General features: G+C 43.1%; 1 protein-coding gene across 2 annotated transcripts in view; it reads left to right on the forward strand.

Moving 5' to 3' along the window:
- klhdc8a (kelch domain containing 8A) overlaps window positions 1-23,849 on the forward strand; it is a 36,120-nt gene that overhangs the window by 9,657 nt on the left and 2,614 nt on the right. Inside the window, exons 1-7 of one of the 2 annotated variants that reach the window (XM_044217950.1) lie at window positions 5,473-5,736; window positions 7,270-7,704; window positions 10,437-10,647; window positions 14,918-15,082; window positions 15,181-15,399; window positions 22,058-22,159; window positions 22,580-22,728. In XM_044217950.1, coding sequence (XP_044073885.1) covers window positions 7,540-7,704; window positions 10,437-10,647; window positions 14,918-15,082; window positions 15,181-15,399; window positions 22,058-22,159; window positions 22,580-22,728 — 1,011 coding nt within the window. In that variant the 5' untranslated portion in view covers window positions 5,473-5,736; window positions 7,270-7,539. Of the gene's footprint in view, window positions 1-5,472; window positions 5,737-7,269; window positions 7,705-10,436; window positions 10,648-14,917; window positions 15,083-15,180; window positions 15,400-22,057; window positions 22,160-22,579; window positions 22,729-23,849 lie in introns of those variants that run through there. The other variant, XM_044217941.1, reaches the window with a different exon arrangement.

Below are 23,849 nucleotides of genomic sequence, written 5' to 3' on the forward strand. Positions count from 1 at the left end.
TAGTAATCCAAATCACTTCAGGTTCATTTCACATGCCGATCCTCATTCGAGTGTGATTATGCTCAACTGTATGTCTTTGTCACTTAAGCCATGTTATGTTGGTATGAAGCTCGCAGCAGGGTGCGGTATAGACCTTTTTCCCAGCAGACATTTTGATGGAATTATAACATTAACAATGGCTCAGTTCCTTCAAGTGTAAGCTGTTCCAGTCAGCCAGCACGCACAATACCAGAACCTTCCCTAAGTGGAAGGCAGCCATCATTAATGTTGCCCCTGAGCTTTTCCTGCCATGCCATGTCCAAATGTATGCTGTGAAAAAGGTGTGTTTGCCATGAAGTTAGTCACATCAGCTAATTAAAAAACAGAACAGCTCGTTCGAACCTGTGGGTCGAACCTGTTCTCATATCTGTTTAGAAGAGAAGAAGCTGCTGGGTGGGTTTTCCCTCAGCGTGGCAGCGTACTGAAAGGGGATTGTTCACTGATCCAGATGTCACCAAAGGTGAGCTGAGGATGCGTGTGGATACATCATACTATATTTATAGTGTCTCCCTTCTTTCCACCGTATCAGGTGAGCTTACTGCAGGACTTCAACGGGCTGAACCTCAGTTGCGTCAGTGAACAGAGGAAAGTAATGAAACACATTTATTTATATGAAAATGTCCCAGATTATTTACTCAGAAGCCTGTAGTGATAAACAAGAACCGCCGTGTCTTCACTTCACTTTGCGCGTCTATCTTTACTTTGCGAAGACTTTTTCTCGCCCCTAAAGTTAAATGGATCTGTATCAGTTGCAGGTTGTTACCATGAAGTAGCTGGCCTGTGCTGAACTTTGCCAGATAAGGCTTGTTTGAGCCAAAACCGTGCTGATTGTATCAGACTCAGGGAGGTGGAACTGCAATTGGAGCTCAGGGGGACGAATTGTTAAAACCAGACCAGTGTGCAAAGCTGCTGTCTGATAAAGCTCAGGCACTTTCTTCGCCACACACACACACACACACACGCACACACACACATCCAGATAAGTGCGCACACACGCATGCACGCACTAACACATTTTGTCAACTTTGGCGGTGTACTGAGGTCAGCCCCAGACTGCAGCACAGATGTGCTATTTGAATACTGCAGACTAATTAGATACAAGTCAATAAATGATCCCTTGCTGAACGGCCTGCACCCACAGAGAGAGAGGGAGTACAGAGAGGGTCAGTTGTAGACCAGAATAAAGCACACCAGGAGTTTTATCTGCCCTCTAAATAATGAAAAACAGGTTACTGCGCTAAAAGCAACCCGGTGTAGGAGACTCAGGGAAGGAGGTTGTTGTTAAAACATTCAGACCATACAGCAGGCTCCAGATTGCTGCTGTATTTCAAGCTATAATGTGGTGGTCAAAGCAGGAGCCGGGATCACGGTCCTGTTCATCCTTAATTTCAAACACCATGATGTCCATCACGACGGGTTTTTCACCCATTGGCAGGATTTCCACTTGCAGATTATCCTGTAAAAACAAGCTGAAACAAACATGCTAATGCAGATCAGACACAGGAACGGTGCGATTTTGGTTTCCACGTACTCAGCCCACCTTTTACTGCAAACAAAAGTGCAAACAGCACTTTTTTGGATTCACAGACCTTTTCCAAAATCCCAAAAGGCCTTTTGTGTGCTGCGTGTTGAGTTTTTCCTCTTTCTCTTCAATAAACATACTCCATTTTATCATATATTATAGCATTTTAGTATTTCACTTTCATAACGTTGGGGGAGTTACAAGGGACAGATTACAAAAAGAAAAGTCAAACTTGAATCAGCAGCGGCCAAGATATCCTAACTTTTAGTCTACATTCTGCATTTCCCATAATGCAACTCAATAGCATCTTTCATTAGACCCCTTCTGCCCGGTAAACACCCAAGTCTTTCAAACTCTACCCCTCCGGTTTCTAACGCAGGCTTTCTGTTATATATTTGTAGTCCCCGAGCCCCTGCTCACCAGGGACTGTGCTTCCTCACAGTCCGAGGAAATGAAAGGGTGTGGCTGTTCAGACTGTAGGCACGTGTGGATTTCTGATCCGGATGCATGGGACTGCCTTTCCAGTGGGTTTTGGGTGATCACGTCAGATTTGGTTTTTCAGGCATCTTGTAACTGTCTGCATTGGTTGCTGTGGTAACGACCTAGATGTGTGTATGTAAGCTCACTGGTGGTGTGATTTTCCAACATAGAACAAAAACAACAAGCTGCCATCTAGATGGAAATGTGTCACAGCGAAATCTTGCCACTGCGCAGGAGTCATCAGTGGAGACTGAGCCACACTCCATCACTCCATCACTCCATCACTCCATCACTCCATCACTCGTGCTTTGAGCTGTAATCATGGCCTGCCTGCACTCTGGCTGGCAAGGCTCTTGTTGTGTTGCAAGTGATGGGAGGTTTCAAATGTGACTGAGTGCTCAGAGATGAGACATCAGATTTTAATATTTATTATTATTATTTATCAATATATTATCAATATTTCATGTTAATGGGAATGTCATACTCACACCACGTTTACGTCTTGTTGTACAGAACTGTGAGCGGCCAAGTGGGGAAAAAACATCCTGTCAGCTGACTAATTGTAATAACAAGCAGGAGATACGGGGAATTCATGAAAGATACAATACTGCATCTCCCATTTGTCAAGTGTCGACAAACTGATGCCAAAATGGCTGCAAAGCCTCCATCCTTGACCGCTGATTAGAATCCGGTATTGACACTGAAGGTGCTTTCAGCCCGTGAGCGGCTGCTGCGATGCAGGAGCTGATGTTAGCGCTGTCGGAGCGCTCTGAGTGACTCCCCTCTTCACCAGCAGAGATCAGACAGATCAATGAAGAGAAACGCTGTAGGAGCAGCTTCACAGCTTATTTATCCAGGCTGGGACCACGAACAGATCGTGTCATATTTCTAACCCTTTCCTCTCTTTAGCTGCGTGATGGCATTATTCTGGGTGGAGAGCAGCAGCCTGTGGCCGGTAGGACCAAAATACAGAACGTTGCCGTTGCCAGGCCGCAGCCACAGCAGCACCCGCTCGCTGTGTGATGCACCTTAATAGCGTTAGTCAGCTGCTTCTTTATGCTTCACAACCAGTGGCTCACTCATCAGCTGACTGGCTACCATCTGACTGGTCATATTTACACAGATATACTTTGTGGCCATTATAACCTAACGCTTCTCACTTTTACAGCGTGTCCTAACTGAATGTGGACGTCTGACGGTGGCGTGGCATCGCGTCTGTCCACACTGAATCCGCTGAATATGCACGTCTGTTGTCATGTTAACAAACCATGTACCTGTCAGCTGTGCGCTCGAGATCAGACTGGACAGGTTAACCACTCAAGTTAAAGATGGGTGAGTGCTTGCTACCCGTTTTATATTGTGATATTTAGATGTTTCTTTACTGACAGAAAACACACCAAAACAAATCTTCCTGCTAGAAAGTTCCAGCTCCCTGGCATCTCCCTCAGCCAGCTGCTCCTCATTGAAACCTCATGAATCTACCGTTCCTGGTCCAAGTTTTGGAATTATTGATTTAACTAAGATTTATTAACTAAGGTTTAATGTTTATGTATGTGCTAATTAAAAGAGTACTCCACCAATTTATCATCGCACTCCTGTGACATTATCAAACCCACGATGGACAGTCGTCGTTTTTTTTAAGTTAAAAATGGATGCAGCAGAACCGGAGATATTGTCTTATTTTATTCCAGGCATTCTTCTTCCTTGTCAAAACCTTGTGCCTACATTACCCACAATGCACCTCAACTGCAGACAGTTTTGGCAGATTTGAGTGTGTATGTAGCCTGGAGCCGCTGCTCATCACTGCTTTCTGACTCTCTAACACATTAGAGAGCCCCGGCCGACGCCGACTCCAGTTTATTACAGTTACCTTTAATCACACGGCTCCCTCTGCAGCCACAAAAGCTTTTATACAACTTATACAACGCCCACACCTGTACACTCTGATGTGTAAAATTAGTGGAGTTGCTCTTTAACTCCAGCTAATGCTTCATCAAACTAGACTTGGTTCTGATTGGCTCCCATTGCTAAACAGTGACTGAAATCCATCCAGTCAGACGAGTTTGTAACATTTGAAATGGAAAACCCATCAGCAGGTTTACTTTCGAACTCTTTCAATTGAACTAATTCAATACATTTTTATTTATTTAAATGATATATCTGAAAACAACATCATGAAAAATGAGTAATATGAGACTGTAAATGTGAGCGTTAATTCGATCTGATTCCCTAATGTGAGTCTTTCCTGGGGGGAGTAATGCTGGATTTCCTCCTTCCAGGTCTGATTAATAAGGGATTAAGTCGCATGGCGGTGTGGTTGGATCCAGTTTAGTCATCTCAAATATTCCAATTTGTTGTATCAAATGTTATTACTGACTGGATTTGGGCCTTGGCTTCGGGTTAGCTTTTGCAATCTCAATATTTGCATATTGATGTGTCTGAAGTCCACGAGCAGGACAACCAACAGACTGAGGTCAGATGTTCCTCCTCCACTGCAACCTGTTTATCATAAATGATGTTTACCGTCATTCAAACTTGGATGGAAGGTCGATAAGACACTAATCAATGAGAAGACATGATATGAAATTAACATGCACTTCATTTAATGAATAAAGCTTTCTCTTTCTTTACATTAGAGACAGTGCCGGTACGGAGGGAGCTGAGCGAGAATAACTATGCTACCTAATTAAAAGTTTCAAGTTGGAGGCATGCTGATTGTAAATGACTTCAGATGATGCTGGTGGGCTTACTGTTGATCTCAAGCTGTTCAAGCAGTTAATTAAAAAAAACGACGTGGCGAACCAAATCGGTTACAGATTGCAATTAATGCAGTCTGCGAGCCGGGCCGGGAGAGAAGTACCCTGCCTCGTTAGCCAGCGCACGCCTGCCGGGGTCAGCCTATAGGAAAGCAAGCGCTTTTATTTGTTTTTCATCCTTTCTCATAAGCCATTATTAACAGCAAACCAAGCGATAAGCAATCATGTGCACAAGCAATAAAAAAACAAAAGCCTAACTGTTGCTATGGCAACCTACCCGAGCACACTAAAATGGGGGAGATTTTATTTTGAAGGACAGTCCTCTCTTTATCTTCACCCTCCGTCCTTTATTCCTCCGTCTGTGAGATGATCAGAGGTGCGGCAGGTAGACAAAGCGTGGCAGTAAAAAGACGGGGGTGTGTGTGTGTGTGTGTGTGTGTGTGTGTTAAAAAGAGATGTGAAGCTTTAAAGGATAAACTGCTTAGACACTGTTAAATCACAGCTGGGGACATTTTCACTTAAATCTCCTCCCTGTGACCTCCTCAAACACACCTGACTTTGGCACTAATGACTACTGTTCTTCCTCCCTGTATGAAACCGAGTGCATTTAAGGTGATGTAGTCAGAATTAGGTTTGCAGTGCATCGTGGGTTCATTCTGGATGCTTCCTCCCACGGCGATGACAGACTTCCTCCCCCGTTCCTCGCTGGAAACCGTACGTAGGCGGGAGCAGTGGGTTACAGGCAGGAAACAGAAAGCTCCTGAGGGATGACACAGGGAAAAACAACAACGACAAGGAAGGGAACTAAAACATGAGAGACACCGTGTCGTTCAGTTCCACTGGACTGCAGCTGCTACTCATCTGAGCAGAGCATGGAAGAGGAGGCTGTGTTGATTCTCAGTTACACACAGGCACAGTGATGTAGCGTTAAAGGGAAAGGTGGGTACGCTGTAACGTGGAGTCAGTGATCACCATGCTGCAAACGTCTTTCATGAGAAGCATGGCGCTAAGTATGTTCACTAAGCAGTTCGCATTATTCTTTCAATTAGAAGGCGAGACCTTGTGGTAGCTCCAAGGCCGGGCCATTCATTTTAATGAGACACCTGTCTGGCCAAAGACATGAACTTTCAGCGACACAACAAGGGAATTCTTACGTGGAATCGGGTGAATGTTGTTTAACGCAGGACGTTGGAAATGTAAGCTAAAGTTTCAATACTCTGAGTGAGTGACGTGACAGTTCAGGCAGTGGGTGTATTCCTTTGTATTCCTGCCCATGCTATTATTATCCGTTGAGAAGTATTCAGAGCCTTGTGGCCTAGTGGGCTGGGACGCGTACCATGCAATCCAATGTCCCTGATTCCATTCTGGCTTGGGACTTTTGTTGCATGACTTCTTCTTCTTTCCATCTTTCCTGCCAGTCTACTGTCATCTGTCAAATGAAGGCAAAAAGGGCGGGAAAAAAATAATCTTAACATGTTTTCTTTATGTAAAGTTTTGTGTTCGGGGGACCAGTGTGTAATAAATAACTCTTTCCACAGAACTCAAAATGGATCGTTTTAAACTTACGTTGAAACAGTCCTGTAGTTATGAATGACCTGGTGCTCGCCTTTCATGGTCAGTTTATTGGATCATTGTTGTGTTTTGTGCTGCTTTTGATGTATTTTCTTGTTGAATTGTGTGTATTTGCATAAAAGCCCATCTAGGGATGCTGATGATAGGGAAACTAGCGTAGGCTATAAATGCTGTGCTGTGTGCCATTGGTCCATGCTATATACTATTATATAATATTTATATAAAATGTTTTTTATTTTTTTATGCTCATCTTATGCTGCATATGTGCAATCTTAATCAGCAAAGCAACTAGTAACTGTCGCTGTCAGATAGGGCTGCAACTAACGATTGTTTTCATTATCGAATAATCTGACAGTTATTTTCTTTATTGATTGATTCATTGTTTGGGCCATAAAATGTCAGAATGGTCCAAAACCCAAAGATAATCATTTACTACGATATAAAACAGAGAGAAGGCAGAAATCCTCACTTTGGAGAAGCTGAAACCACATAACATTTGGCAGTTTTACTCAAGAAATGACTTGACAGATTATGAAAATAGTTGCCAATTCATTTATTTTGAGTGACTAATTGATTAATCGTTGCAGCACTATTGTCAGATAGTTGTAGTGCGGTAAACAGTGCAGTATATCCCTCAGAGATGTAGTTAAGTAGAGGTTTAAAGTAGCATAAAATAGAAATAATCAAGCACTTGAGGAAACGCACGTGTACTTTACGTTGCACCTCTGCCTATGACTAACGCAGGACATCCTAATCCTAATCCTGTAAGTGTCCACTCTTGTAACTCAAAATGCACACACTGCTCTTCACTATAGTTCTTAAAAATGTATTCACTGCTTCGTGCTCTGCTCTGCTGCATATCGAACTGCTAAATCCAATTCCCCCTCATATCTTCTCCAGGGCGGTGCGCGAGGGGGCGGACCATCCCCAGGGGAGGAGAGTTCAGCCTGGCCTTTGACTGATCCGACACTCGGGCCGCTCACCTCCGCTTCACATCTGCAATAAAGAACCTCCCCCTCACCCTGGGACCCTGACTCCGGTCTCCCAGCTCTCCCACGCCTCCATCTTCTCTGCTCCCCCTGATCAATCCGCCCCAAAACTTCCCTGACTGGTTCTCCTCCTCCATCATTCCCCCCTGCCTCGGTGAGTCTCCCCTGAGGTGCAGAGGCCATGGCGGTACCTTCAGCACACGAGTTTCATTGGCAGAGCCTGGCACGACTGTCCAGCGGGCGCGTCTACCACACTCTGTCGGAGGTGGGGGGGCAGATGTACATGCTAGGGGGCTGCGACGCTGCGGGGAGGCCCTGCCCGGCCCTGGAGCTCTACTCCCCCGAGGTACCAAACACATGCAGCGTGGACACTGTATCTGAGGTTTCATTTTGGCTCGAGTACAAATACACAGCAGGTGACTGACACCGTACTGTTACTAGTGATGTCAGAGCAACAACAATTTGGTAAAACGTTATTGTAAAAATTTTAAACAAAAATTTAAGCGACAATTTATATTTTTTCATAGTGGTAAAAATTACAACAGAAAAATCTGAACTAACACGTTCACACACACACTCAAATGTGTGTACCTGGAAGGTTACATTTCCCCTAATGGACTGAAAGGGGGAAACAGCTGGACTATTAAGCTTGTCATTTTCTTAGCAAATCAGCAGCAAAGCACTATGGGAAACGTATTAAATCCACCAAATCCACTTTTCAGACATTTTGAATTTATACTGCCCCAATTTGAGTGGAACATTTTAGTTAAAATTGTCAAAATGTCAATAATTCATTAATACCAGTTTCTAATGTTTTTATTGTTTAATTTGTCAAAATATGTCAGAAGTCTGGCATGGGCTTAATGGGCACCTAACGTACCCTTTAAGCCCATGGGTGTTCCAAATCCGCCCACTTCATGATTTGTTGCTAAATAACTATATACAGTATATTCAAAACAATAATTTAAACAAACTTCTCTGTTCAAATCTGTAATCTCTTAGCTCCCAATAGTCTGCGCTCCCATCCTGTGGCCTGTAAACGGCCTCTTTGCTGTGTTGTCAGCGCAGAGGAAGCTAAAGCTACAACATGTTGTCTTTGGAATGTAGCCAAAAAACAATTTACCAACAAAATCAAAACTATAGTGGAAATTACTCTTCAATACTTCATCTTTCAATCTGTGTTGCCGTTCTGTCTGTATGTCTATCCTGTGGTGTGCTGTTGGCTTTTAAAACTGGCCAAAATGTCTGGTCCAGACAGCTGCAGATGTTTTTCTGAAGATTTCTGAAGACTGGCTGAAAGAAAAACTGTCTGCAGGTTCAAAACTAATGTACTAACTTTAACTGATTCTCAAATGTAAATTTGAAAACACTGTAAAAACCCATTTTGAAACCCTTCAGTTCATTGTGAGGAGACATCGGTCACAACATCTTGAAGCTCGCGTATCATTAGCCGATAACTTGAGCAAAATAAACAAGAAGAGAAAAACTTTTCTGTAATTTCTACTTTCTTCTAATCTAACGCAGGTCTGTGCTCTTTGAGGTGATTGTATATAATAAATATAATCACATTTATAATATATGAATAAATATGGGTATTAATTATCTGAACTATGGAGCTGATTCATCAGGTGAGGTCTAAATTAGGGAGGAAAATGGTTCAAAGGTCAAAATGGAGAAAGTCCGCATTGAAACACAGTCAAGTGGGCTTAAAGGGAGCATCACAGAATTCTTGGTTAAAAGACGCACATGACATTAAAAAAACAACTATATGGAATGAATATATATATGGTGCATTAACATAACATGAAAAGTATTAACTGAAGTAATTGACTGATTGACTTGGGCGACTTAGTGGTAGAGCGGGTTGTCCACCAAGCGGCGGTTCGATCCCGGCTTCCCCCAGCCCACACGTCGAAGCGTCCTCGGGCAAGAACCCCAAATTGCTCCCGAGGACTGTGCCCTCGGTGTGTGAGTGTGTGTGAATGTGATGTGTGGTTGAGTAGGAAAGGAAAGACTAGAAAGGCGTTATATAAGTACAGTCCACTTACCATCATGCAGAGAAGTTATCAGCTATACTCATTTACATCCACCTTAGACAGTGTGAGTTTTTTGTTAGTGTAAAAATGTTAATTAAAAAATAAATGAAGATAAACATACACATGTATTGTCTATTTAACAGTATAATAATATAAACTCCATACAATAATGTAAACTATACATGCTCATCATGCTATATATCATTGCAATGAACCACACTCTGCAGCCTCTGTATCGATGCAGCATGTGGTCTGTTTACTGGCACGCTAAAACTCATATTTTCATTTCAAAAGAAACAATGTTTCTAATCCAAGTAATATTCTAACATACGTCTTATTCAAAACACTAATCACTTAGATTTGGACAACACAGGAGAACTTATAGGAGTAGAAATATGCAAAAAATGTTACCTTCTGAGGGTACCAAAACTCCTTCTAGGATCGGCAGGCACATGTCACACGTGCTTCGATAACTCAGTATCGACAGATCTGATTGGCTTACCGGGGCTCACCATTAAGGATTGCCTGATTGCCCTGGGCAAGTAAAATGCCACGCCGGGGCTAAATCATTAAAGGCCGCCGTATTATCAGAGCCGCCGCAGCCTCCTGCCGTCTGTGTCGGCGAGCGGTGGAGATCGCTCTACTACGCTCGTTACTGTAAGTACATGCAATAACATCTGGAGACACTAGCACTAATCAGTTGGTTTAAATGGGAAATAAACTACTTCTGTCTATATATAAAGCAAATGCAAGCATTGAGGAGGTGCACCAAATAAGAAAAGAAAAACTAAAACCTAGGAAAAATTAAACCTCTAAACAGAAAACGTTGGGGGCTGTGCTGCTCACTGCAGCTAAAATGTATGAAGTATCTAGCCTCGATGAAACATCTGTTGTGTCCTGTGGGCCATCGACTTGTTAAGTTAGGGAATATGACCTGAACACTGTATTTTCTTAGTTGAAACATGAAACATAACCAGATATTCTGACGGCTGAGCTTTCCTTCATGGTTTGTGGCTGTGTCTGTAACTGCCCCTGTTTGCAGGGGGACCGGTGGATAAGCTTGCCCCCCATGCCCACCCCTCGTGCTGGGGCAGCAGTGGCTGTGCTGGGAAAACAAATCCTGGTGGTGGGAGGAGTGGGAGAGGACCAGAGCCCCCTGAAGGTGGTGGAGATGTACAACACCGAGGAAGGGAGGTGGAGGAAGAGGAGCGCTCTGCGGGAGGCCTTGATGGGTGTATCCGTCACTGTGAAAGGTATAGACTACGTAAGGGATAATGTACAGCTGTAAATGTCATAGGATCTCATTTCATTAAGTTACTTATTTAACCAATCCCAGTTTCATATGAAATAAAAAATATCAAGCCTAAACATGAAATTTGTTGTTGATTATGCCAAATATATTTCATGAATGCAGCAGCAGATGTATTACAGTACTGAGCAGTCACTATCAACAAGTACCGAAACATAAAAGCTGCAGAGCAGTAGCTCCCGTCCCAAATAACATCACCATAACATTTCTATACGGTCTCCATTAGGTTTAGTCACTTTGCATTGAGCTTAAAATACTTTGCATTCTTGTATGTTTTCCATCAATATACAAAATCAGTTATGATACAATATTTCTCTGCTATCAGTACTGTATTTGGTGACTTTATTGCATAGCATAGCAAATAGCATACATTCTGTTGTAGCTACTCAGCCCTGAGTTTAGGATGTTTTTCTCATATGATATCAGTATAATAATAAAGTGTAAGGACTGTCAGTACTGCAGTAGTCAAAGCTGAACAGAAAAGACAGAATAATGATAACACATCCATACCATCCTAACACCACCAGCTAACCGGCCGCTATCGAGGCATTACTGTATACCAGGGTATTGAGAAATCCCGAAGGAATGATTTTCAGTACCGTCAAAAATATGAAACCGTGCAGGTGTGTGCGCCCCCCCCCCCTCAGCTGGGAGACGTGTGCCAGCTGCGAGTTCACTAAGTTCCACAAGCTCTCTTAGCTTTAATAGTCTTAATAATAATTCTTACACAGAAACATACAACCGTACAACGCCTGAATTGAAGTTTCGTTCTTAATTTCCTTGTTAACTCGTCATGAAACACACTTCATTCATTCTCAACAGAAACAAAATAAAACTCACCAAAACCGTCTTGGTTAGTCTTTGAACTGCTCCAACAGTCACCAGCTCTGGTTTGGTCGAAATAACCAGAAACTCTTCAGTTTTCCCCGCTGCCTCTGTGCCGCTGCTGGCCTCTTTGTGCTGCTGGGTTAGCTCGCTGAACAAGAGTCTGTCGCAGAGCAGCGGCTCTCACTCCTTCAGAGGCAGACCCTTAAATTAGCACAATTGTTGGTGCACTTCTACACCTCAGTCCCTGAGTCCATCCTCACCTCCTCCATCACCACCTGGTACACTGCTGCCACCGCCAAGGACGAGGGCCGACTGCAGCGTCTCATTCGCTCCGCAGAGAAGCTGACTGGCTGCAATCTGCCTTCCCTCCAGGACCGGTACGCCCCAGGACCGGTACGCCCCAGGACCGGTACGCCTCCAGGACCGGTACGCCTCCAGGACCCTGAGGCGAGCAGGAAAGGTTGTGGCTGACCCCTCCCACCCTGGACACGGACTGTTACAGACTCTCCATTGGGACCAAAACCTCACGCCACAGAAACAGTTCCTTTCCTGCAGCCTCCCCCCCCCCGACCCCTCATTACTCGTTATATTAGCGTAAAGTCTACACACCCGACTCGCACTACATTAACGCACATCTTCTAGACCACCATCTCGCACATTGCAAATATTCATTGTACTTCATACTGGGAACTCTTGGACATTCCCATGTAAGAGTCTTGCACATCCCTTTACAATAACAGTCATGTTGTACATACCCTTTACTATTTTTAGAGTATTTTTTCATATCTTATTATCTATTTTATATTTATGACTTTTGACTCGCAGTAGCTTGCTATCTTTCTTTATATTTTTCTACTTACTATGTTTGTTGCCAGGCACCAAAATACCAAAGCAAATTCCTTGTATGTGTAAACCTACTTGGCAATAAATCTGATTCTGAAAATAAAATGACAAAAAGCCATCCGATTGCTGATAGTGGCTGCGTAGGATTGTTTCTGACTCGTGTGATCCAGACATTTCCAATAACTCCAGAGCGTTTGTAAAGTCCAAAAGTCAAACTTTATTGAAAAAAGATTATCCAACGAAACATTCTGCTTCAATCCATATTTCTTAGCTTTTAGCCTTTCGAAAACAACATTTGCACTGCCTTAAAAACAGTGTTTGTGTGCCCGTTTGGAGGCAGCGCCTGTGTTAACGGGGCGGTCTAGCAGTAATCTAACAGCGCCATAACTGACAAGTTATAATCATTAAAGAAAGCTGATTTAATAAAAAAGACTGACTCATTTAATCCGATGAACCACCTGATTCAAATTGAGGATTTTGTTCAAGGATCAATAGAAGCTTCGAATGTAAAAAAAGCACTAAGTAGGCTAACAGCATTGTAGGCGAGGCAGTGTCATACATGCGACAATGACTTCATCACCTGCAGCTCAGCTTTTACGTTTTGTTTTGTTTTTACACAGATACCGTCATATACCGTCCCCCGGTGAAATGTCAGGCCCAAGCCTACCGTAGTGTAGCATATGCTATAAAGTATAAGTATGCACTAATCTTCATAGTGTACAGAATAAATGTACTGTAGCATTTTGTAACAGGAAACAAAGCAAGGCGTGCAGACAAAAGATGTCAAACTGCAAATGAACAAAATGTGCAGTTCTTGAAATGTTACATTGTACAACAATAGTATCCATCAGCAGCACACACAAAAATCCCGCTTTGATCATTTTGTGATTTTTCCAGTATGAAGGCGTTACATGCTCAGTGACACATCCGTCGGTTTTGCTCACGGTGTGAATGCAACGTGCTTTATGGTGCACCGAGGTTACACAACAAAGACAACAGCTTTAGGTTTTGTACGCAGACATTTTCCCACCTCAGCCTTGAACTTGATGCATTTTATTCGGGAACTCATGGTAATATAATTTACAGGGCGCTCCGCTGATTTGGAACATGAAGTTCAGTTTACAGTACTTGTCACAAGGAGGACTACTCAGCTTGTGGGAACAGCCACGTAATGTGTTCTGTGGGTCTAGAGGGACCTTTCCAGCGTTTGAAAAAAATGACCCGGATGACATCATCAAGGTTATTTTTTCGGCCTCTGCTACTTCCATATTGACCATTCTTTTTTAAATCTGTCCCTGGTGATTCTCCCCGCTTTATGGAAGTGAAATACAAAATCGGTGGAGTGATCTTTAAATAAAGTATCCACATTTTCGTTCCCACTGTGTAGCGAAGATGATCAGAGTTACTGCACTCAGCAGTGAACTTCAGATAAGTTTGAACAACACTTCAATGCACTTTAATTTTAACCAAGAAGTCTTAGGTACGTTTTCCCAGTTGATGTCAATGGAGCAATTTGTGGGCTGTGACACATTTTGGGATCAGTCCAGCAGTGTACTGCATATAGAGAGAGCATGATGAGTTTGTGTCAGTGTCTGCTGGAACACAGATAGATGCTGTATACACACAGACGTATTGGCCGTGTATAGGCTTCAGCATGCTGCCCTCTCCATCTCCCCGACCAGCCGTCAGTCCTTAGCCTTTGGTTGCAGTTTCATCTCCAAACTCATCCCCAGCAGCTGAAACACAGACAAATAGTCTGACAAAATGATCGATCTGGCCAAATTAAAACAAATATGATATTTTTAAATGGATAGCCAGTCACCGAACTGACTAAATGATGCCATTTTTATTGGCATTTGTAGAATCATTATTAGTAAACTTCAGGTAATGAGCTTCGCTATTCACCAAAATGAATATAAAGTATTTGGGAAACTTTTTTCCCTTTTGTTATTTACGTAACGTAGATACACTGAGGTTAGAATTTGAAGTAAGTGGCTTTATATAGAAAAATGAATAAAGAAAAACATAATAAAAATGTAGCTTGCTTCCCTGCAGCTCTGTTGCTCTTCATCCTGACGGTTAAGGCTGTACTTGCCCTTGTGTCGACGTTCTCACCCGCTTCCATTCCTATGCTAGCGGTGTCATGCCACAGTGCCAGACGTGGACTCTTGTATTTGTATTCTGCTGCTGCACTCGCTGTCCTTCCTGTGTCTGTCACAGTCTCCTGCCTCGTATCAAACGTCTCACCCAACTCTCTAGCTTTGCAGATTTTTAGCCCTTCATCAAATGAAATAGTGCCAGTGAGGTGTTTCCATCAGCTGGGATTGGTCTTTCACAAGCTTATTATTGTTCGCTTCATTCTTTGGAAAGGTTGTGATGTCCAGACATTTCACAGACTAAACTTAAATCCGTAAAATCCACGCATTTGATAAAAACTGTGGCCTCACATTGCTCATCCGACACAATATAAATACATAAAAGCACTCAGATGGAAACTCTGGCTCTCCGTGTGTGTGTGTGTGTGTGTGTGTGTGTGTGTGTAGACGGCCGGGCTCTGGCTGTGGGGGGAATGGGTGCTGACCTGCTCCCTCGTAGCATCCTGCAGCAGTACGACCTTCGGAAGGACGTGTGGGCGCTTCTTCCTCCCATGCCAACCCCACGCTACGATGCCAACACACACCTGCTGGCCAACAAGCTCTACGTGGCAGGTACAAACACACAGAATCGTTTCTCACAGTTTCAGTATGCACTCTACAGGCATCTGTGAAATTACAGTCATTAGTGTTCTTTTTATACAATCTTTTAGGCGGTCGTCAGTGTAAGCGGCCAGTGAAGGCCTTCGAGGTGTATGACGCAGAGACGCGTTCTTGGACTACACTACCCATGATACCTTGCAAACGTTCGTATGGGGGTGTGATATGGGACACGACTGGGAGGTTGTGTCTGCTCGGAGGACTGCGGCAGGGAGGAGGACACCAGAGCTCCAAGTTCACCAAGAACGTCAACATTTTTGATGCCAACCAAGGTATGGAAACACATTTTCCTTGGCAGGTTTCCATTTTCTTTCTTTAGTCACCTTATAATAGTTCTTGATTTTGGTTTTAAAGTTTCTTGCACATGGAGTTAAAGCACTGTCAACCCCTCCCCTGTTGTGCCATAATTCATGAATTAGAACACATACACATGCTATATGACACAGAGTTGTTCAAACCCTCTGGAATTTATTTTCAATTCTACGTTTCCGAAGATGCCAAACATGTCAGGATTAATTGCAACAGCAAATGCCATCCTGACTGAATCGGCTAGCCTGGCTCTTTCCAAAGTGAAAATGTTTCTTGCTTGTTAAACATGCGTACAAGCAGAAATGTAAAAATGACAATTTGTGAGTCACTGCGCTTGGCTGGGAAAAATGTATTTGACGTGTACTTTGATTTTTTTAGTGTGGCTCATGTCCCATCTGCTAACATGGAGGGGGCGGGGCTTATGACCTGTACTGAGGCCAGCCAGCAGGGGGCGAGTCAGGTGTTTTGGCTTCACTTTTGGGTAGCTGTCATGTCGTCCATCTTCATATACAGTCTGTGGTTATAATGTACTGTAATTAGTTTCCCTTTGTCCATGTTGACGGCTGACTGGAGGGGAAATGTACTTTACTTCATGAACGTACAGAGAGGAGAGGGGAACAACAGAAAGAACAGGAGTCTCTGGTGATTACTGAGTTCAGAAGGAACCAAGTTAGCATAGCATAGCCCTGATCGAGCCAAACTCCATTCAGAAAACAAGCATTTTAAAAACCAGCATCATGATGTAGTTATTTGGGCATCCTTTTGATTCGTTTATTGCAATTCAATCACAAAAAATCTGCTTATTTTGGGCTCATACCACTTGTAGGAAGCCAGATTAAGGGGCGAAAAACTCATGCTTCACTTTGCGTTAAGCAGTCAGATTTACAGCTAGCTAGCAAGGCAAGATGTTTCTCCCTGCTTCCCTGCTGTGTCTTTATGCTAAGCTAGGTGAAATACCTCCTGACATTTTTAAATTAATGAAAGAGCTGTCTATCAAATCTGTTATGTTAGAGTTGGTTAATTAAATTAGAATTCATAAATTAAATTACATTTTTATTTGCACAGGTTATGGGTATCCCACAGAGACATTTTATTTTTTGGTATCAGAAAATGTATCATTATCTCTTTCTACACTGACAGCATCCATCTTCACTTTGAGTTTACGGTCATACAAAGCATCCATTAACATCAACCTCAGCATGAAGAGAAATGGTTTTCTACTCCAACAGACTCACCCTCTCTTAATTCTGTGCACACTCTGTGTCCCACAACACAGCGAAATGACTTATCCTTCTATCCGGCAAAGACACCCCAGAGTAACAGGTGAACAAATTGAGGAGGGACCGGAAGGAGAAATGGGAGAGCAAAAATCGATAAGTCATTTTAGACAGCTGGATACACAGTCACACAGCGGGATTGGTCAAATGAACGCCAAATAAAGCAGAACAAGGCAGTGATAATGTTAATGTATTATAATGGGGAGAAAGTTTTTCAACGAACAACAAAAGAAAACGCCTTCCAACACACACAGTGCATGTGCTGCACATCGACACGCACATGCACACACGTGTGGGGAAGGCAGCCGTACCCCGCTTCTCCAATCTAATTTTGGTGGAGATGAGATGGGAGATGAGCGGTGGAGGGAGGGCTGGGGGTGAGGAGCGCTTTAAATGACAAGATCCAGAAACAGATTGCTTTATTATCCATCTGCAGCAATGTCTCTCCACACACACACACACACACACACACACACACACACACACACACAGTCATGCAATCTGCTGTCACACAGTGATATTCTATTACTATTCCATTTCATATCACCAGTATTAAGACACACGCCTGTTAGGTGATGTTTCGGCATTGTAGGCAAGCTGCAACAAGTACAACCGAAAACAAGAAAATGAACATGGAGAATGGCTTTGGCTTTAAAAAATTTGCTTAAAGGGTCAGTTCACCCAAATGACTAAAAAAAATATTTTCTCAGTTTCCTCTAGTGGTGTCCAGCCATGCAGATAGCTTTGGATTTGTTTGCCCTGGTTCTGAGGCATCAGTTTCTAAAATGTCTGCCTCCACCACAGTACCATGGAGGTTTCACTGCTGTGAGCACCACATTCCATTCACCTCCATTATATAGTGGTGGAGACAGAAATCTCAAAGCTATCTGCATGGCTGGACACTGCCGTTTCCACCACAGCAACTTTTCCAGGGTCCTGGAACTATTTTTAGAACCCAGGACCCTTAAATGCAGGACCCAGGGTCTGTACTGTACCCTGCTCTAATGGCCCAGGAACTACTACTACTAACAGACAGACATTTCTTCGGAGGTTTATCGTCGGACTTCCTGACAGCAAGATAAAGAGAGTGAGCATGAGCGAGAGCGAGAGCTAGAGATCGAGAGAACAAGAGAGTTAAAAAGAGAAACTAAACCTAACTTGCTTTTTGAATTCACTTCAGTTACATAGGAACTTAGTACTAACTACTGTAAGTGTGTTTCCTAAGATTATTATGATGAAAATTCATGACAAAATAATGAAAATGCTAGGTACATTATTAATGCGCTAACCCTATATTCACTTTTAGCTCTTTGATGGAGACCTGATACTGTATGGGCGCTGTGCTTTACTGCCTTATCCTTTATTGATTATCGACTCTAGCATCTCTTTAGGAGAATATTAATTGTCAATAAAAACATCAGTTAAATGATTTTTTGTTTTAACTAAAAACATGCACGTGTGCAATACGAGCAGTCTTCCTCTCAGGCTGCAACAGCTTCCACCAGTAAGACAGGGCTCCCTCTATGTTTCCTCAGAGGCGAGGTTCACTGCTGAGCGCGTGCTAATAACTGAAGGCAACTCAGATGTGAGTGTATTTTTATCAGCTCCTGCATTCTCATCTGGATCTGTTGTTGGACTCGTCGCCAGGATTTTTCCGATGCTGTGAAAACTCTAAGGGCACTCTGAGTCCCAGACTGAGTTCCTGACTGTGGCTCCTTAGTACTGGTAGTAACTATTTGGTCGAAAAAGCCACTTTTTTGTGTGATTTGGCTGAACCGATCCTTTAACATTTCTAATGCAGTTGCTTTTCTGTTACCAATACTAATACTATTATGAATTCTACTGCTTTAATGCATCCAACAAAGAAACACTTTCATCAGGCTTCTCTGAAGCATGTAGGACTCAGGCAACAGTAAGAAAAACCACAAGTGATGCAGTCCCCCCGGGGCCAACTAGTACCAAATGTATTCCGTGTTGACTATATGTCCTATGTCCTGTATATATGTCCTGCTTGCGATGCTAAAAACTGCCCAAAAGACTACAAAGCAGAAATGACAATAGAGCAAATGTGGTCTTGTTTTGGCCATGAATGTGGGCCAACATGTAATTACTAAAAATGCCAGCATAATGGTGAGATTCTGTCCGAAAGGATCATCTGTGTGGTCAGCAGTGTCTGAGATTTCACACGTGAATCCAAGACCGAGAAGCAATCACCCTCCTTTCTAGTTTTAATCACGATGGACAATTACAGAGGAGAGCTGTGGACGAAATTACTCCCACACAGACTACAAAGCCCAGTCTTCAGAGAATCGCCTCATCTCCCTCATTGTGTTGTCACTCTCTCTCTCTGTCTGTAGTCTCCCTCTCTGTATTCTCTCTGTCTCTCTATCTCTTTATTCTCCTCTGCCGTCTCCCTCCAGAGTAGAATAATGCATGCTGGAGTTTTCCCTGCATCCTTCAGAGAAAATCTTGGTGCGAAGACTTGTGTAATCCCTCCAAAGCAAATAGGAATACGGCGTGCAGCTGAAGCTCAGTCTCAGAGGATTGTACCATAAGTCTGTATTGTGATGTGTTGACACAACTGTAATTTAGAGAGGAAAATCCAGCCTGTAACACTGTAAGCACTGTTTAAAAAAAGAATTGTGTGCAGTGTTGTAGCTTGCATTCTGCATCCACTCTGTAGATTGATGTTGTATTGGTTGGTACGTGGAAAAAAATAGACAGCACCGGTTGTTTCAAGAATACAATGTTGGTTTCAGAATCAAGATCCACCATTTTGTGTCAACGTCCAGCAATCATGAGAAATCATGTGTGACTGAGTTCGTTTCTTTGTCACTGATGAGCAGTTGGCACCTGCCATCAGTGTGTGAATGTGTGTGACTGTGATATGTAGTGTGTGAAGCGCTTTGAGTGGTCGGAGGACTACAAAGACGCTATACAAGCGCAGTCCATTTACCATGTACACCTACCAACTGCCAGGTGGAACTGTTACGGTCAACAGATCTTCCTTGATGCTGGATCATAATGCTGTTTGAGAAATGATGTAAACTGGGAAAATTTGAAATGACATTTTACAAAAATGAATCAATGTATCTAAAATTATGAAACGGCCAATAACGTCAGACTAAATTGTCTTATATCACAGCTTGTGAATCTCATGGATGCGTTATTAAGAAAAGATAGCGCCCCATTCATTCCTATGAAAGTTGCTCATTGGGTACAAATGCTGGAAGAAAGGCGTTTCAGGCGTTTTTGGAGGGAAGGACTAGAGTTGAGTAGTTTGAAACTAGCTAATAGTAATGAGAACTCAAGAAGGACTTGCCACACAAACGTAGCTTTAGGGCTAGCAGGTGCACTCTGATCCAGGGCAGTTGGCTGGGAGTTTGTTGAAAGGCATTCTTGGAAATGTAGGAAAGTAGAAGTAGACGAGGCAGGTTGGAAAAGTTAAAGTACAATTCTTGACCTTGTTTCCAATCTTTCTCTGCTCGTGCCAATACAGTAACGACACCTCACTTTCCTACTTTGAGGAACAGAGATATTGTCTGTTGGGCTTGCCTTGGGAGTCCATATTCAAATGAAATACATATAGTCAACAATGTACTAACACTTCATACAGTAAACAATAAAGTTACAATGTTAACATTGCATGCAACAATAAAATGATATCAAAACCACACATATACAAAGCATTAAAACAATTTCAATCGATTAGCAGGCAGAACAGACAGCAATAATAATCTCAGTTCTTCTAAACAGCCATGTTGCAGAAAATCAAAGGGAGCCTCGTTAGCTGCTCCTTAAAACCTGAGACATAAAGACTGTTCCAGTGAGATACAGTATGGCTCTACACGTTACTGTAAAACGCTTTAATACACAACTCTTTGTTCATTTAACACAAACAGGAAGCAAAGCAAGCATTCGATGCCAACCTTCAGTACATCACAGTTTTTGGTACCCAAAGCTGGAGACATATTTCAGTCAGTTTGGCCTCATTCTTGACCACAACATACTGTAACTGCTGGGACAGATTTAAGTTACACTGCAGTGTGAGGAGAGAACGGCGTGGACAGCCAGCTGTGGTCTCTGCTCTGTTCTCTTTTCAGATTTCACCAGGCTGGAAAGGAAAACACAGCTCGTCACTCCACACTGCTGCAACATGCAGGAAGGCTCACCATCTGGCTACTCATCGCTCTTTCATGCTCTCTGCCTCGGTTTGTTTCTCTCCACCTCGTTGTCTCTGCCTCTTGTTTCACAAAAAGATTGAGAATAAATGAGAAAGAGGGAGAAATAGCAAGACCAAAGGAAACAGAGGAAGAGAATGAAAACAGAATAGGAAGACAATGAAAGCGAGAATGAGGCAAGATAGAAGAAAGAAAATGGAAAAAATAAGTATTAGAAAAGATAAGAGAAAGAAGAGGTCCAGAAAAAAGAAACAGAAGACAGACAAAGATAACGAGCCCTTGTTCTGTCTCTGTCTTTCTTTCTACTTCTCCCGCTCCCTCGCTCCCTAATGAAGTTATCTTTCTTCCTCTGTCACGATTCCCTCCACTCTGGGTTTCCTTCAGATAAACAAGACTTGGCAGCAACAAAAACTAAAAGGAAAAAAAGAAACTTCTGCAGAATCTGCCGGAGAAAGAGACACATTATTTTGATGGCTATGTTTTCATTTCCACCACTCTCAAGTGCTCTTTTTATCATCTGGTGCGCTTCAGCTCACCTCTCCAACCGCATGAGGTTTGTAGGAAACCGTCTTCGTCGTCAGTCTTACGTGTCAGGTAATTACGGAGCTTAAATAAAAACTGGAGTGTCTGCCACACCTGTGGCTGGACTGATTTGTTTTCATGTCGTTTCCAGTATTTTGGGATTAAGGCTGCTAATTAAAGTCCTCGCTCACCACTGCACCTGCGTGCACCGGGTTCACTTCCCAGCAGCGGGGCTGCCATCTTGGCAGTAGCAGTGCTGTGGGTGGGAAGCTGTTGAGGGATGGTGTACTGTGCTAGCAGCTCCTACTGGTTGGTCAGGAGCTCCGTGCAGAGGGAACAGTGTGAACATCTTTCTACGCTGAGTTTGCCTTTGATAATGGGCTTATCGAAAACTACCTAAGCAGATGTTCTGGGTTCAGCAGATGGTTTTCACTGTCTGTCGTTGCTGAGAAAAAATAGGCGTCACGGCGACTCCCCACATGAAGCACCGCTGCAGCTGTGCGGCTGCTCTAACCTGTCACTGTGAAAGAAAGGAGGTTCAGGTAGGCGGTGTGGCCCGGGCGTGCCACTGACTTCACCCTCAGCTACGTCATTAGCTTGTGCGCACACATCTGCACACTTCGTTTCTTCTTCTTCTGTAGGCACCTGGTTGAAGTCGGAGGAGACGGTGGCGATGAAGACGAAGAGAGCTGACTTTGCTGCTGCTTTCCTGCGTGGCCGGATGGTGGTAGCAGGAGGACTTGGTAAGAGTGATACATTGTAAACTCACCCTTCTGTTTACTGCTTTCACACTGCAATTTAAATTGATGCTGCATTCATGTTATATAATCCGTGTCGGAACAATCTGATTGGTTAAAGTAACCTACTGAGGTTCACATCTGCGACAAAGAAGAAACCCAGTGAGAAGGCAGCATTTATCAGGCTTTCCTTGTTTTCTGTATATGATTGGCTGCACTTGATGATGTCAAAATTTGGGAAGTCTGAAAAAATGATTGTGAGCTAAACGAAAATCCTGATGCATTTATGTTCCTATGTTTCCTATAAAATATGAGCTGTCACCTGAGAAATAGCCTGTCTGCCAGTCAGAGTACGGAAGTAAAACATGAGGGAATATTCATAGCCTTTGATAGGTGTGACATGTGTGGCTGTGTGCACGCTGAAAGGTCATGAGCCCTCAGCGCTGGACACAGTCGAGGCCTTTCATCCTCAGAAGAAGAAGTGGGAGCGGTTGGCTGCCATGAGCTTCCCCCGATGCTCAACCTCCTCCATCGTCATCAGAGATCGCCTCCTGGTGGTGGGGGGAGTCAACCAGGTACACGCCTGCTAAATTTAACTGTAAATGTTATACATTTACACATGCATTAACAGTACATAATTACAGTAACTCAACAGCCGAACGAGCACGACATCTATTAGTATCCATGGTGACAGATGTTTCCACAGTGTCCCACAGTTCACATATTTATTTATACCGCGCCTCCACAGCTGGGATTTCATGCTAGTCAGTAGGATTGGGTTTGGAAAAGGCCGTCATCTGTCTGGCTCACTGCATGTCTGCTCATCAGGATCAGGATCAGGATCAGGATCGCCTGTGCAGATCTGTCCCTACCTTACACACTGGACATGACATATTTTCTGACCGGTATTACAGTGTATTATATTTTTTGCTAGTACTTTCTCCTGTGTGACTGACGTGACAGTGAGCTGCTGTAACAAAGAGTTTCCCTTCGGGGATCAAGAAAGTATTTCTGATTCTGATTCTGATGACAGTGTTGGACAGTAACGCACTATATTTCCCAGTAATGAACAGTATCATGAAATACACCCCAATTTTCTGAAATAATAACAACAGTTACAAAAAACTGTAAGAATGACCAACAGGAACGTCTCTACCACAGTTTAAGTTCATCCTTTTAAAGAACTAAGAAGCTTAACGCTTCTACAAGCATTTTGTAAAGAAAAGGAACAAATCTGTGTTCTGTGTAGTAAAAACCTACAGACAGCAGCAGCAATAATCAGATCAGAGTAGAGCCAGTCGACGTGGTTCAGCCATCTGATCAGGATCCTCCTGAGCTTTTCGGCAGGAGCCCCTGGGAAGACCCAGAACACACTGGAGCGAGGATATAGCTCATCCTGCTCGGGAACGCCTCGGGACCCCCCAGGAGAGAGGGATGGAGTTTCCTCCTCTGCCAAGCATAAAAGCAAGGCATTGCTTTTGTTATCATCATTATTAAATATCAGATTCAGTATGAATTATCTAAAGGCTTTGCCCACCTCCATCCACACAATTAGTTGTCATCATAATGAACCCTGATCATCCACAGGAGGATTCAGAATTCAAATGTGAGGATTTTACACATAATGTAATTATTTATGATAGAGTAAAGAGTGAAATATGCATTTAAATGTTAAATGTTCTAGTTTAGTTTTAAA

This window comes from Siniperca chuatsi, linkage group LG2 (assembly GCF_020085105.1).
Source record: "Siniperca chuatsi isolate FFG_IHB_CAS linkage group LG2, ASM2008510v1, whole genome shotgun sequence".
Lineage (NCBI taxonomy): Eukaryota > Metazoa > Chordata > Actinopteri > Centrarchiformes > Sinipercidae > Siniperca > Siniperca chuatsi.